Source organism: Neophocaena asiaeorientalis, unplaced genomic scaffold (genome assembly GCF_003031525.2).
Source record: "Neophocaena asiaeorientalis asiaeorientalis breed wild unplaced genomic scaffold, Neophocaena_asiaeorientalis_V1.1 scaffold171, whole genome shotgun sequence".
In the NCBI taxonomy this organism is placed as follows: domain Eukaryota; kingdom Metazoa; phylum Chordata; class Mammalia; order Artiodactyla; family Phocoenidae; genus Neophocaena; species Neophocaena asiaeorientalis.
The window spans coordinates 2,684,564-2,699,807 of record NW_020174013.1 but is presented as its reverse complement, the minus strand read 5'-3'; the positions used below and the strand labels follow the sequence as shown (position 1 = coordinate 2,699,807).

The 15,244-nt window shown below is 42.4% G+C and overlaps 1 protein-coding gene across 5 annotated transcripts in view; it reads right to left on the bottom strand.

The window, feature by feature from the left end:
* Window positions 1–15,244, bottom strand: part of GALM (galactose mutarotase) — a 102,095-nt gene that overhangs the window by 54,433 nt on the left and 32,418 nt on the right. For 4 of the 5 annotated variants that reach the window (XM_024753523.1, XM_024753524.1, XM_024753520.1 and 1 more), the window contains one exon: window positions 4,776–5,021. In XM_024753523.1, coding sequence (XP_024609291.1) covers window positions 4,776–4,965 — 190 coding nt within the window. In that variant the 5' untranslated portion in view covers window positions 4,966–5,021. Of the gene's footprint in view, window positions 1–4,775; window positions 5,022–7,205; window positions 7,280–15,244 lie in introns of those variants that run through there. The other variant, XM_024753522.1, reaches the window with a different exon arrangement.

The following is a 15,244-nucleotide window of genomic DNA, read 5'->3' as shown; positions in this document are numbered from 1 at the left end:
CAAAAAAAAAAAAAAAAAAAAAACTAACTAACTAATAATAATAATAGGTCTCAATGTTGTTTTCATTTGCATTTCCCTGATGACATATAATTTCATTTGCTAATCGGGAGCTCAAAAATGTGAAGAAAAGCAGAATTTTTGTCCAAAAATTGTTTGGCTATATCTCTTTTTGACTCCTACATTGATCCATTCAACAAGCGTACACCAAGCCCCTACTCTCTGCCAGCCCCATGCTTGGCATCAGAGACAAGGACGAATTCAACAGCAAGGTTGCTGCCTCATGGGCTTGCAAGAATTCCCTAGGAAGGGACCACTTTCTGACAACAATTATTAAGCCAATGGAGGTAAGAAGCCCTTGGTTTAGATGAAGAGTTTTTAAGGATTAACCCACAAGGACAGCAGAAACCACTGCTCTCAAGTGTCTCTGAGAAACTCTTCAGAACACATGGATTTTATACTATTTTCACATGTTACTAAGCTTTTAAATCAAGTCAGAATTACAAAACGTGACAGTCCCCAAATTCTGATTAGGACTAAAAAACTTGTTTTTGAAATGCAGAAAATACTGTTTTCCATGAAAAAGGGCAAAGTTTCTAGGTCAAGACATGAATGCTGATTCAGTCGTCAGTTGCTGATGTAGGATAAAGGGTAGACAAAAAGTTTGTCCCTTTTTCTGGGCAAGGGACTGGCCAGAATATATTAATAAATGCTTAACCATGGGGTATGGCCCTGTCCACTCCTCAAATATCCCAAGGATCCCAGCTATGACACCCACCTCAGACAGCCCAAACTTCAGCAGGAGTGCCCCAAATCTCAAATAAAATCACTCAGGATTCTCAGTCAAAAACTCCACACCTGAGTGACTTTCTTTCCGCTTTCTAAGGAAAATAAACACTAGTTTAATTGACAAGCACTTTTAGCATCCCAAATATTTTATATATTTTTAGATGGCTGCTGGTTGTCCCAGAGGAATCTCCATGCCATTTTGTGCACAGTTAACAAAGTGAAATAAAAAAGTTCAAGGAGTAAGAGGGAAGATATTTGGGGGCAAAGGAAGGAGAGGAGATTAAAATGATTAATTGTTCACTATAGTCAGACATGATCACAGCTCACGAACCCGCGTCCCCTGCATCGGCAGGCGGACTCCCAACCACTGCGCCACCAGGGAAGCCCAGCCAATAGCATTTTAATCCACTTGGTTCAAGTGAGGAAACAGATCTAGAGAGGTTAAATAACTTGCCCAAGGTCACACAGCTTTAAGGGACAAAGCAGAGATTTTAAACTAGGAATCCTCAAAGCTCCTACAAGGACACTCTTGGGCATCTATAATATTAAACTGCAACCTCTAAACTGGTCTCTTTTCCTCCCACCCCCTCTTATAAACGCAGGTTTTCTAAGAGCACTAAGTTTATTTTTTTCTAAGCTTTCCATAATGGCTCTCATGGCAGTAATAGCTGGGTGTTGGTGGCAACTGGGCGGAAGATGAAGGGGGAGGAATAGCATTGATTGCAAGAGTAGGTTATTTACACCTCTGGCTTATAGGAAATATCCTCATCACGGGTTTTGAAAGAAGTCATAATGACTGCAGGTGGGAGTTGCAGATGAAAAACATTAAAAAATATTTTTAATCCAAAAAATGGCAGAAAAAATACTTCACAGGAGGCATTACTGATTTTTCTAGCCTATAACTAAAAGATCATATGATTTACCTCTTTAGAATTCTACAGAAGAAAGATCTTATTTTCCGAGGGAGAATTTGAACTATTCTGACCTCCAGTCATGGCCATCAGCCAAGTAGCTTATAAAATCTATCTGGGAAATTAGAGGTAGTTCACGTCTAACCTGGCAATTACAAAAGGACCGTGTCTCATGGAATTATCCATGCTTAGCTCTTCACCCTAGCTCAAAACATTTTTGGAACATGGTAATATGAGGATAACCCCTTACTCACTCTGTCACATCTTATTGCTTTAAATTATTTGCCTCAGTTTGTTTATATAATACTTACATACTCAGATGTTCTAAAAGACTGTACAGTGAAAATCTAGCCTCCTTCCTGTCTCTGTACCCCAGCTACCCAGAGTCCCTTCTTAAAGACATCCTCTGTCGCCAATTTCTTAACATGGGTTTTAATACACTAGAATTGATCAAAATAGTAGCAGACCGCCATCTCACACTATTCTGATTGAGGCAGTTATGCTTCCTGTAATGACATATATGAAGTTCAACCTCGAAGATGGCTAAACATATCAGAAAGCCTCACTTGATATTCTAAATGCTTCTTTATCTTTTGAAAATAGCTTGCTCTCCTTTTTAAATAAGTAATTAAATTATCTAAATTATAGCATAGGATTGAAAATGTCTATCTTGATCTAGCACCTAGAATATTTTTTTTTTTTTTTTTTTTTTTTTTTTGGCCACGCTACTACGCGGCTTGCCGGATCTTAGTTCCACGACCAGGGATGGAACCTGTGCTCCCTGCAGTGGAAGCTTGGAGTCCTAACCACTGGACCACCAGGGAATTCCCAGCACCTAGAATACTTTAGATGCTTTGATTCGACCTGGCATTTTGTGGTGCCTGTGACACATCCTGATAAGAGAATGTTATTTAACTTTCTCAAGAGATGTTAATAACATGGGGAACAATAGTCAATACAAGCTAGATCATTGTAATCTGAGGGGGGGGGTCTATTTTTTTTCTCCCTTTTAAGAACATTTGGGGATAATACTTTCTTCCGCCTAGACTCCCACAAGATTCATAGACTCACAGAGATGACTGTATTATTGCCCTCACAAAATAGGCACTTCTATGCCTGCTAAGAAACTGGTGCTTCCCAGGTGCCACATCATCATGGCACACGTTTCATTATGAATTCCATAAAGATGCCTTGTGCTTTAAGGTCCATGTGACTCTTATATGAGAACTAAAATTAGTAAGAAGTGAGTGTGTGTATGAGTGGGAGGAGGGGGGGGTAGTTACCTCCTGAATGGTGAGAAAGAAGAGATGGAAATGGGGTGATTAAAGCAGATGCTCACCGCTTATCAACTCCAGTGCTTTACTGGCTCCGAAATTCTAGGTCATCTATCCAATTCTCCTTGGACTCCACTGGGCAATTTTGCACCAGTCAAGTTATCTCTTTGTGATTCTGGTTCAGCCTAGCAAATGGTTATGCTACTAACAGAGAGAGGTGACTCAGCAAAAGTGATTCTAAAGAATCCTCTTTTGTCACTTGTCAACTCTCTTGCTTTCTGACTCTGAAGACAGAAGATAGGAACACCACCCCCTGAAGTAGAAGGGGGCGTGGAGAGCAAGGGTAAGTGGAGCTGATTTCCCCCAGCCCCTGCACCTTCCTACCAGTGAGTCTCCTATAATAGACTCGCTGAAATCATCAAAGAAATTCTGCTGAGGGTTACCTACCTCCTTCTCCGAGCCAAGCTGTGGAGGCTCCAAAGGAGCTAAAGACAAGCAACCAGAGGGCAAGGAATAGGATCCTCAGAAATATTTTTATAATACATTTTGCTAAGGAAATGAGCCAGTTTTATCCTCCTAAGGGAAAACCAATACTCTCAGGTTTCTTGACCTCCAACAATGAGCTATGTTACATATCTAAAGAACCAAACAGACAGAAAAACAGACACCTAAAGGAAAACCTCAAGCCTCCTCTTAACAGATTTCTCCCGTTGTGGAGCACAGGCTCCGGATGCGCAGGCTCGGTGGCCATGGCTCACGGGCCCAGCCGCTCCGCGGCATGTGGGATCTTCCCGGACCGGGACACGAACCCGTGTCCCCTGCATCGGCAGTTGGACTCTCAACCACTGCGCCACCAGGGAAGCCCCTCTTAACAGATTTTGTCCATGCCCCTACCACTGAGCAGAGAGAATTAATTCTCAAGCAGTTGCCTTCTGCTAACTTTATTTCAACCTCATTTTCTGTCTAGCTACTCGGGTGTGCCAAGAGATAGCAAGCACTATGTACATTTTCTTTTGCCCCAATCAAACTGCACTGTGAGTTATTTATTTACGCAAATATTTGGCTAAGGTCTATCTCCACATCTACGCTGCAAGCTGCATAATGATGGGGACCTGTCTCATTGAATGAGACAGTTGGATCAACAGTGTTTGAATGCAGGAATTAATACATGTTCTTAATTGTCTACGGATTCCCACAGAACAAAGTCCACCCTAGCTATAAGGAGACTCGTTTCTCGACAGTAAGTTGGTCTTCCTCATTCTTTCAGCACATAGTTATTGATCAGCCTGGGGGTGATCACAGACCAAAGCGGATAAACTTCTGCACCCACTAAGCTTACCTTATGGAGCATTTCTGAAACAACCAGACCTCAAAGAGAATCTAATCAAGGAGAAAGGAAGTAGAAGACGCACGTCTTTGATCATTTTCCTTCTTCAGAAACGGCAGGAGGAAGAGCAGGGGGCCACACCCCCTCTGGCCTGCACTTTCCCCTCCCCCCCTTACAAAGATCCGGCAGCTCAAAGATCGCTCCAGTGTTGCTGGAGTTTATCTTACCCTCAACTGACTTTTTAAAAAGACAAAGCCTAAATGTATAACCAGAGGCCCAGTCCTACGTCAGTTTCTATTCATTTTGTCTTTTTCCAAACACTGGATGGCAACACAGTGAGTTAGCCGGATCCAAGTACTCCTGATGGTCACAAGCTCCGTACTTCCCCTGCATCCCTGCATCCCGGGCAGGCTGTGTGGGGCAGTGTGCCAGGTGGAACTGGGGCCCGTCCGCAGCCCGGGGCGGAATTCAACCCACCTTCCAACTCAGCAAAGCCGAGCACCAAGTCTGAGGCTCTGCCCTGCCTGTCTTTAACCTCCAGGGCCGTGATGGTGCAGCCCCAGGAGATGATGTCTACTCTCAGCTGGTCTGACTGCAGCTGGAACTTCTCCACCGTCCCTGCCCCCAAGGGCAGGTCTCCAAAAACGGCTCTGGTCACCGAAACCATGGGGAAAGCCAGGGGTGTGCAGCTTCTCCAGGTCCTTCGAACTCCCGCCGCCAAACCTGGAACGGCAGAAGTTTACTGGAGAAGGGGCGGGACACGGCTCAGACTCCTCCCTTTTCTTGCCTGGATTTAGGGAGTGACCGCTCCTGCAAAAAATATCCTCTGGGAGCTTTCTAAATCATTCCTTTGCCTGAGGCTGGCACGCAGGCAAAGTTTCCAGCCACCCTGGCAATTTCCAGCTAGTTCCTTTCCTTTACTAACGCTGACTGCATTGCATGTTGGGAATGGTAGTCCTTGGAAGATGAAATTGCATGTTGGGGCCTGTAGTCTTTCTAAACCCAAATCCTGAATCTGCAGGGTTCTATTGCCTTCGCTGACACGAGGCTCTCAATATGCAATGATCTGTTCATTAATGGTGGCTAACTTTCAGATAAAACGCTGATTAATGAAGAGATCAGAATTAGGAATAGTGAGGGAAGGAAAAATTGGGGGAAATTTTGGTTTTTAAGTTAACTCTTTGATCCAGACCGGAAAGAAGTATGGAGGTAATTTAGAGAAGGGGTAAATAATTGCAGGTTTCTCTGCACACTGACTGAAGATCCATTCTGTTTGTCCCGCACAAACAACTCTGAACATGTTTCTGCTGGAGCCACTGCCAACAGCCTGGACAGGGTCACGTGTAGGTGATTAGGGCCTAGTTTATATGAAGGCAATCTCTGACTTTCTTTTCTTCAGGGAACCGGGAAAGGACCTTGGGTATATACCCCTTCTTGTTCCTGAAATCCAAAGTTCCTTTAAGAAGGGATTAAGGATAAATATGTATTAATGTCATATACTGTACTTTTATTATCTGCTTTCCATAAGCAGAAAAAGGCTTTAAGTGGGACTTCCCTGGCAGTCCAGTGGCTAAGACTCTGTGCTTCCAATGCAGGGGATGTGGGTTTGAACCCTGGTCTGGGAACTAAGATCCTGCATGCTGTGGGGCGTGGCCAACAGCAACAACAACAAAAGGCTTTAAGTATGCACTGCTAGAAGAGAAAAGACACAGAGGTCATAAATAATAGTTATGCTTTGATGTGCCTCAGAATTATCCACAGAGATTTTTTAAAATGCATATCCCCAGGCCCATACCTGGAATTATGGATTCTGTGAATCTAGGGTGAAACTCAGGAATCTGCTTTTTTCACAGGTTCCTCACGTTATTCTTATGCAGTTTATCTGCGACCAGACTTTGAGAAATATTGCTCCAGGTTTTGATGGCTAATCTCAGATTTTTTTTCCCTCTGATGGCAGAGGACTAAGATAGAGCTACCAAAAGCCTTAATAGGATTGCCAGATAAAATACAGGGGCCTGGGTTATTTCTTTGCTAAATCTGTCCAGACAGTACTGGGCCTAGGAAGGGGGAGGATTCTGGAAGCCTGACGACATGTTTTACTTGACCATCTGTATACTCAGCTCAACTTTGCTTGACACTGCTTTTGATTTGGTTACTAGATACTTCAGAGGGGATCCAGCTAGACTGTGGTGAACGCCAAAATGCGTGTATGACGGAAATTAGGAGAATTGGGATCCCATTCCTGGAATCAGATGCTAATAAAACATAACAGTCTCTCAGCCCTGTCTGTGTAGTTTGAAGGAATACTTAACATTCTTGCCACAAAGCCTCAATTCTCATTCATGAATCAGGGGAATTCTGATAGCAAAGGAAAAAGAGAGCTTGCAGCAAGCTTCAGTGAAGCATAACATATAATAACAAAAAGACCCAAACAAGTCAAATTATAGACTGCACTGCACTCATACAATAACGGGTAGGCACTCTTGGTGCTGCTTCATCAGAAATTCCCATTAACTCTGCCACCCTCCTCAGCCCACTTAACATTTATGTGTATGCTGACTCATACACAAGCCCTTTCTGCAATGCTGTATTAGCAAGGATGTCTTAGAATCTCTTCTGTGAGCAGGAAGACCGAATTTTCTTTTCTCGGCCACCAGTTCTCAATGTTCTGCCAAGCTCATGTTGTCACAGAAATAAATAAATGCATCTGGATGGCCAAAGCCAAGTGTCACCAGTGGGTGTCTTGTAGCTTGGCTTGTTGGAAAATGAAACATACCATGATGTCTCTCTAAGAGCTACACTTCTTGATTTCATTTTCCTTTAGCTTTGAAGGGTTTAACATATTGTCCCCAATAGGACTACTTTGTGCTAAGTCAGGTGTCAGGCACAAATCTTGATTTTTCTTACCAAAATATCTTATTTTCTTAATCTCACAATGCTAACTTAAAGGAATATCTGTGCACTTAAAAAGGAGAAGAAGGGGCTTCCCTGGTGGCTCAGTGGTTGAGAGTCCATCTGCCAATGCTGGGGACGTGGGTTCGTGCCCTGGTCCGGGAATAAAAAAAAAAAAAAAAAAAAAAAAAAAAAAAAGGAGAGGAAGAAGGAGGAGGAGAAGAAGCTGAAATCTAAGGAAATATTCTCCATCCCAAATGTTGGATTGGGTTAAAAGCAAGGTAGTAATCTTGAGAATGATGAGAATGAAGCATTGTCAAATTTTAGGGGGTATTTACTTTTATGTGGGGGATAGGGGCTGAGGGTAAGGTTATGAGGCAAAGGGAGTAGGAACTGTGACATTTAAGTCAAAGAGGAGTTATTTAAAGTGGATACCTTTTCTTTCAACCAGAGAGTGAGGTATCAGGGTGGACAGGTCAAGAATAAGGTCTGTTTTTCTTCTCAGCTGGAAGTTAGTCCCCAAAGCTGAATGCTAGGAGAGTCAGGAATGAGGAATCAAGGCCCTTCCTCCCTGGGCTCCACCTCCTCTTTCTACACAGAAACTGCAGGTGGGCTGTTCCTAGGACCCATTAGACCCTAAGCCCATAAAGATGTCTCCCAAACCTTAAGCTATTGACAGCCTGCTACACAGAGCAAACTCTCTGAGATATAATAATAGTAAACTCTCTGAGCTATAATAATAAAACCAACTCACAATACCTCACAGTTTGTCAATAAAGAGACCTAGAATAGATTCTCTTCAGTCAGGTTGATACATTACCATCCTCCTGTTTCCTTTCTCTTTGCTCAGAACTCCAGTGATGTTTACTGTCAGTTCTCTTTATCAGGTGCTCAGTATGCACTGTCTTAGATCATCCCTTATCTTTCCATGAATACATTTTGTTGTTGTTATTGTTTATTCAACTATTGGCTCCCTGACTCAATTTTTTTACATATATGTTTTATAACCCAAACAAGACTATATTTGGTTTCAGATGAAAACTACTTGTATCTGGAAGCCAGGCATACTTGGGAGAATGCAATCAGGTTCATGAGAGGTAGGATTCTTCACAGTTCATCTCCATTTCATCAACAGTTTTGAAGGAGCTGCTGGGGAAGGTATTATGGGGACAGGTGAGAAGTTGCTGAGGAAGATAGATTAAGTTTTGCTGTATGACATGTTCATTTATCAAATAGTCAATAAGTATATGCCAGGCACTGTGCTAAGTGCTGGTTGTACACTGGTAGGTAAAACATGATCTTTGCCTTCAAGATGTTTACAGTCTAAAGTGATATAATGTTCATCTCTATCCTCCATAAAAACTTCAGTAAAATCTTCAAAATTCAATTCACAGTCAATGCTAGATGAAACAAAGTACTGGGACTGGCCTCAAGATAGCTATAATTTCAGGCTTGCCCAAAGATGATCAGCCATATTGGGAATATTTTAGAATTCCCTAGCACCAAGAACAGTGACAGGCAATTTTAGATGTTCAATAAATAATTATTCAACAAATACATCACACATTTATATATACAATTTTCTAGTGGAGAATTGGTTCTGGTGCCAGAAAACCCAGGTTCATGAGGCAACAGAACTTACTGTCTGGGCAATTTGTTCAACCACTTTGGACCTCAGTTTCCTCATCTATGAAATGGGAATAATATCACATGTTTGACCCATCCAATTGTTAATTGATCACTAGTAAATATTAAGTACTAAAAATTTACTGAGCACCGTGATAAGCACCCCTATGAGTCAGACACTATTACCTTATACAGAAATTGAGACTTAGAGAGATTAAGTAACTTGTTCAAAATCACATGGTTAGTAAGTCAGGAAACCAAGATTTGACCCCGGGCTGCTGGACTGCAGAGATAGGATCATTTAACCTCTTCCTTATATGCTGCCTAGAATTGTGGTCAACTGAGAACGTGGATTCCAAAGCACTAACTGAATACTAAAACATCACACTAATGTAAAATATTCATCTTCTAATTTTATGGTAACTGCAAGTTTTAAAAAATCAGTTTCTGGAATTAGGTCACATTGGGTTCAAGAGGGCATTGTATTTACTTACTGTAGGTAAAAAGGACCCAAGGAGAAGAACTAGTCCTTGGCACCCAAAGACTCTGGAAACTAGGCACTCGTCACCTCTGGACCTATTATATATTCATTTTTTATTTGTTATTATGTCTCCTGCCAAGAAAATGAAGCTCCAAGAGAGCTGGAAATTTCACTGCTGCATCCCAGTACCTAGAACAGATTAGTAGATGACTAAAAAACTATTTGTTTAGTGAATGTTTGAGTGCTAGAAAGGACGTGAAGCATCTCTTTTACAAAGCTGGTGAAAGTCTCAAGTGATAAAACTCTGGAGGACAGCTTGTCAATATCTAGTAAAGTCAAAGTACATATAACTCAGCAATGGTCCATAACCAAGCAATTATATTCCTTGGAATATACCGTAGATGATCTTTTGCATATAGGCATAAGAATATTTATGGCAGGGTTTCCCTGGTGGTGCAGTGGTTGAGAGTCCACCTGCTGATGCAGGGGACACGAGTTCGTGCCCCAGTCTGGGAAGATCCCACATGCCGCGCAGCAGCTAGGCCCTTGAGCCATGGCTGCTGAGCCTGCGTGTCCAGAGCCTGTGCTCCACAACAGGAGAGGCCACAACAGTGAGAGGCCGGCGTACTGCAAAAACAACAACAACAATATTTATGGCAGTAGTATGCATAAGAATGAAAATTTGGTTAAAAAAAAAAAGAATAAAAATTTGGAAACAACCTAAGGTCCATCAATTGAAAAGTGAGTAAAAAATATTGTGGTAGGGGACTTCCCTGGTGGTCCAGTAGTTAAGAATAGGTCTTGCAATGCAGGGGACGCTCGTTCGATCCCTGGTCAGGGAACTATGATCCCACATGCCCCAGGGCAGCTAAGCCCTCACTCGCCGCAACTACTGAGCCCACGTGCTCTGGAGCCTGCAAGCCACAACTAGAGAGAAGCCCGCGCACCACAACTGAGAGCCCGCACGCTGCAACAAAAGACCCGAGCTGCAACTAAGACCTGACGCAGCCAAAGTAAATAAATAAATAAATAAATATTAAAAAAAATATATTGCGGTAGATCTATGTAATGGAATATAACATAACAGGAAAACGAATGCACTAGGGCTCCACAGGACCTCAAGCATGAATTTCGTATTTATGATGTTATGGGAGAAATAAATCACTGGCAGAAGGATGCAGATATATCATTTATATCAAATACAAAAATTTGTAAAACAAACTAGATCTCCCAGAATCTGAGCCATTAGTCCAGGGTCATTTAGCTTGGTAAGTTGTACAGCTAGGATCTGAACCCAGAGCACTTTCCATTATATCAAAATGCTTCTGGTAAACACTGAAAGGCAGATATGGATTAGACCTTCACAGAGCTCTGGCAACCTTACTGATTGATCTTTTCTTAGCTTGAGTCAGTTGTGGTGCCAAGCGACTGGCCTGGAGGGTGAGGTATTTTCTTCTCCTCATTCTTTGATATGAATAATAGATGTTTAAGCAAAATTATGTAAAGCAGCTTTAGAACAAGTCCCTCATCCATTACCTCTGGCTTGATTGTAGCACCTATTTATATAAATTCTGGAGCCACAGCTAGCCTGAGCACATTCTTTGCTTTTATACAGACTAGATAGCCACTTCTAGGTAGCTTTTGTGACAGCAATACCTTCAAGAGTCAAAACTCTTTTATTTCTCAAGGTATAAAACACCTCAAGCCTGGCTTAGGCAAAAAAGGGAGTTTATTGGCTAAAGATAACGAAAAGTCTAGAGATGTTCAGGCATGTTCAGGCATGGCTGGATCTGGGTTAAAACTATGTCAGTAGGACTTGGTATTTCTCTTCCTCTTGGTTCTGTTTCCACTGCATTGGCCCTATTTCCAGGACTGCTTTTTCTATATATGATTTCTAGCATCCCCAGTCTTATATTATCCTATGATAGCAATCTTAAAATAAATCAAACTTCACATTCCCAATAATATCAATAAAAGTCCCAGTACTGAATCTCACTTGGTCATGTGCTCTTCTAAACCAATTACCTGCTGCTTGGTAGGGTGAAGTCAGGCTGACCCAACAATATGGACTAGGAAAGTCCGGGGGTGGGAGGGGGAAGGTAATTCCCCAAGGAAAAATCTGAATGCTATTCCCAAAGAGAAAATGGATGCTGATCAGGCAAAAACAATGTGTGTCCACCAAAAAGAGTAATGTCATTAGAGTGTTAGAAGTTGGAAATAAAAAATAACTACACAGGGAAGAATGTAAATTGATACAGCCCTTATGGAAAACAGTATGGAGGTTCCTTAAAAAACTAAAAGTAGAACTAGCATATGACCCAGCAATCCCACTACTGGGCATATACCCAGAGAAAACCATAATTCAAAAAAAAGGATATGCACTCCAGTGTTCATAGCAGCATTATTTACAATAGCTAGGACATGGAAGCAACCTAAATGCCCATTGACAGAGGAATGGATAAAGAAGATGTGGTACATATATACAATGGAATATTACTCAGTCATAAAAAGGAATGTAATCGGGTCATTTGCAGAGATGTGGATGGACTTGGAGAGTGTCATACAGAGTGAAGTAAGTCAGAAAGAGAAAAGCAAATATTGTATAATAACGCACATATGTGGAATCTAGAAAAATGGTATAGATGATCTTAGTTGCAAAGCAGAAATAGAGATGCAGACGTAGAGAACAAATGTATGGATACCAAGGGGGAAAGGGGTGGGGTGGGAGGAATTGGGAGACTGGGACTGACACATATACATTATTGATACTATGTATAAAATGGACAACTGATGGGAACATGCTGTATAGCACAGGGAACTCACCTAGTGCACTGCAGTAACCTAAATGGGAGGGAAGTCCAAAAGGGAGGGGCTATCTGTTATGTATATGGCTGATTCATTTTGTTGTGCAGTGGAAGCTAACACAACATTGTAAAGCAACCATACTCCAATAAAAATTAATTTAAAAAGATAACTACAGGGCTTCCCTGGTGGTGCAGTGGTTGAGAGTCCGCCTGCCGATGCAGGGGACATGGGTTTGTGCCCCGATCCGGGAAGAACCCACATGCCGCGGAGCAGCTGGGCCCGTGAGCCAGGGCCGTTGGGCCTGCGCGTCCGGAGCCTGTGCTCCGCAATGGGAGAGGCCACAACAGTGTGAGGCCCACATACCGCAAAAAAAAAAACAAAAAAAAACAAAAAAAACCCCCAAAAAAACTACACAGGGAATTCTTATAGAGAGTTCAAGCATTTAGAATATTTTGACACATCAGAATACCTGTGTCTCATGAAGAGCTTTCAACATTTTGTCAGTGCTTTCAGTAGCAGGTGTTGCCACATCCTCATTTCTATTCTTGTTTTACTTTTGCCTTGGTCTCTTGACTAATGTGGTACTGACACAAACTTGCTCAAACCTTTCTCAACATTTTTCAATTACCCTTCGGTTTTTCAAAGGACAAGAGCCACCAACATTCTAGAAAGAATGTTAGCTTCAGTCTAGTCTGAAGCACATTAATCTTTGCCTTGTCTGAAGACAAGGTGGATCAAGGAATTGCTCTCCAAGTTTATCTGAACTCCATCCCTCATAATATGGAAACATATCAAAAATCATGGGTGAATATAATTCTTGGCATAAAATAGCATTCAAAAAACATTTTAAGGGACTTCCCTGGTGGTCCAGTGGTTAAGACTCCACGCTTCCACTGCAGGAGGCACAGGCCCAATCCCTGATAGGGGGGAATTAAGATGCCACGCTGCATGGACCAAAAAAAAAAAATTTTTTTTAAGATATCTTACTCAAATAAATGTGGAGCATTCGCTCTCATGATCTTGCCTGCCTGATTCAGTAAGCTTTGATTCAGTCCGTTCCATATCTGCTAACCATGGGAACCAGTCATAGTGTGATCTTAATTCCTTAATTCCTATATGCTATGTCACTTGTTCAAGAGGTCCCAACACTTTTATAATTTCCTGCTTTTGAATGGATAACATTTGGCTCAGCTTGAATGATAAATTTCTGACAAGATGTAATAAGCAGTTTTTTTTGCCAAATCAGAACTTCAAAAAATTACTCTTTGATTCGTTAGAATTATATTTGGCTGTCTGTAACAGACATCCAAAATAATAGTGGCTTAAAAGAGATACAAGTTGATTTCTTTCCTAAAAACAGTCCAGTGGTAGGTATGTGAAGTTCTGGGGGTTTACTTTACTTGCAAGCTAATAAATTGCTGTTTCACGGATGCTGGCTGAAGATACAAGATTCCTAGGTCTGAGACAAAAAATTTTATTACTCACTGCATCCAAGCATCATGGGCATCATGTTGGTGCTGGTTCCTCATGCCTTTCAAAACCCACGGAGGGGTACTTCCCTGGCGGTCCAGTGGTTAAGACTCCATGCTCCCAGTGCAGGGGGCACGGGTTCAATCCCTGGTCGGGGAATTAAGATCCCGCATGCTGCGTGGTGCAGCCAAAAAAAAACCCATGGAGGGACAAAGATGGACACTCTACATATAGTGGGTTTGCATTTCAACTGAAATCTACCACTTTTACAGTGGCTGGTAAGCAAGCCTGCTCTTTGTCTGGGAGAAGACGTTACATTATCTCTTGAGCCTGTTGATTGCAAACTCAACTCTGAGAAATGACTGGCTAAAAGCAGTCAAGGTCTTGCATTGCTGGCATACCCAAAGGGGATGTTCAGGGATGCTCAGGCTCACCACTGCTTGTTTCAACAGGTGGTCCGAGGTTGGGATGGCAGCTCTGCTCAATATGGTCATCTGGGACCTAGGCTCCCTCTAACTTGTTGCTTCATCATCTGTAGGGTGTGGCCTAAAGTCCACTTGGCCAAGGAGATATGCTACCATGTCCGCAATTAGAGGAACCGGGTGGAGGAGAGGAGACAGGGAGAGGAACTGTTGGAGAAAGGGCAGCCCCCCTCCCTTTAAGAACACATCCTGAAAGTTCTATACTTCACTTCCCTTCATCTCCCATTGGCCACAGTGTATTCATATAACCATATCAAAGTTCAGGGTATGTTGGGAAATGTATAATCTTTATTCTAGATATTCTATTAATGTAGTATAAAGGAGAAGACATTGGAGAATAAGTGGCACTCTGCCACATTCTTTACTAAAAGTTGGTGGTATTTAAATAAATACTTTCCAGGGACCTTAGAGGGTTGCTAATCACCACTTTGTTCCTCCCATTCTTTGTACATAATGAGAATCTGATCCTGTGGCTTGGGTGGGTACTGGTCGCAGCCGGATATCTATGAGTACACACTCGGGATGGGACTACAGGTATCAGATACTCTACAGGCATTGCCCAAAGTGAGAACACAGAGGAATCATATGACTTCCAAGGATCTGGAAAATGACAGAGATTTTACTCCAGATGATGGTGTGTTTGTGAGTATGGTGCTAGAGACTCCAAGGATCAAAGTTGCAAGGTCTGGAAGAGCTCTACTTGGAGAAGTTTATTATGCCCAGAAGGTGGGTGGTGCAGCTTGGGAACCATTTTCAAGAGCCCAAGCCACACAGGATTTCCCCCCAACCCTCACATAAGTGGATCCTGTAAAAGATGTGGAGAACTCCAAGTCAGTTAGCCCAGGACAAGGGCTATTTCTGTCATGGAAGAGGAGACAAAACCACAGTTGGAGGGAGGGATTTCCAAGAGTCAGTGTTGACCCAGTATAGTTACAGTAAGGAATTTCCCAAGGCCAGCTGACTGGGAGTTGCTTGGGGCACTACCCTAAGTAGTACCCAGCTGAGGTCCGTGGGATGACCTTGTAGCTGGCAGGTGTTCTCTACTAGTTAGTGGTGGCTCTGGCCTTCTAGTCTCGGGGAAGCTTCTCCTTCATGGAAGACTTGAGCCTCTGCTCAAAGTAGAAGCATTTGGCGAGTTCATTCTACTTGGACTTCAGCACATTACCTCAGTCATCTCCCTTGATTTTGTA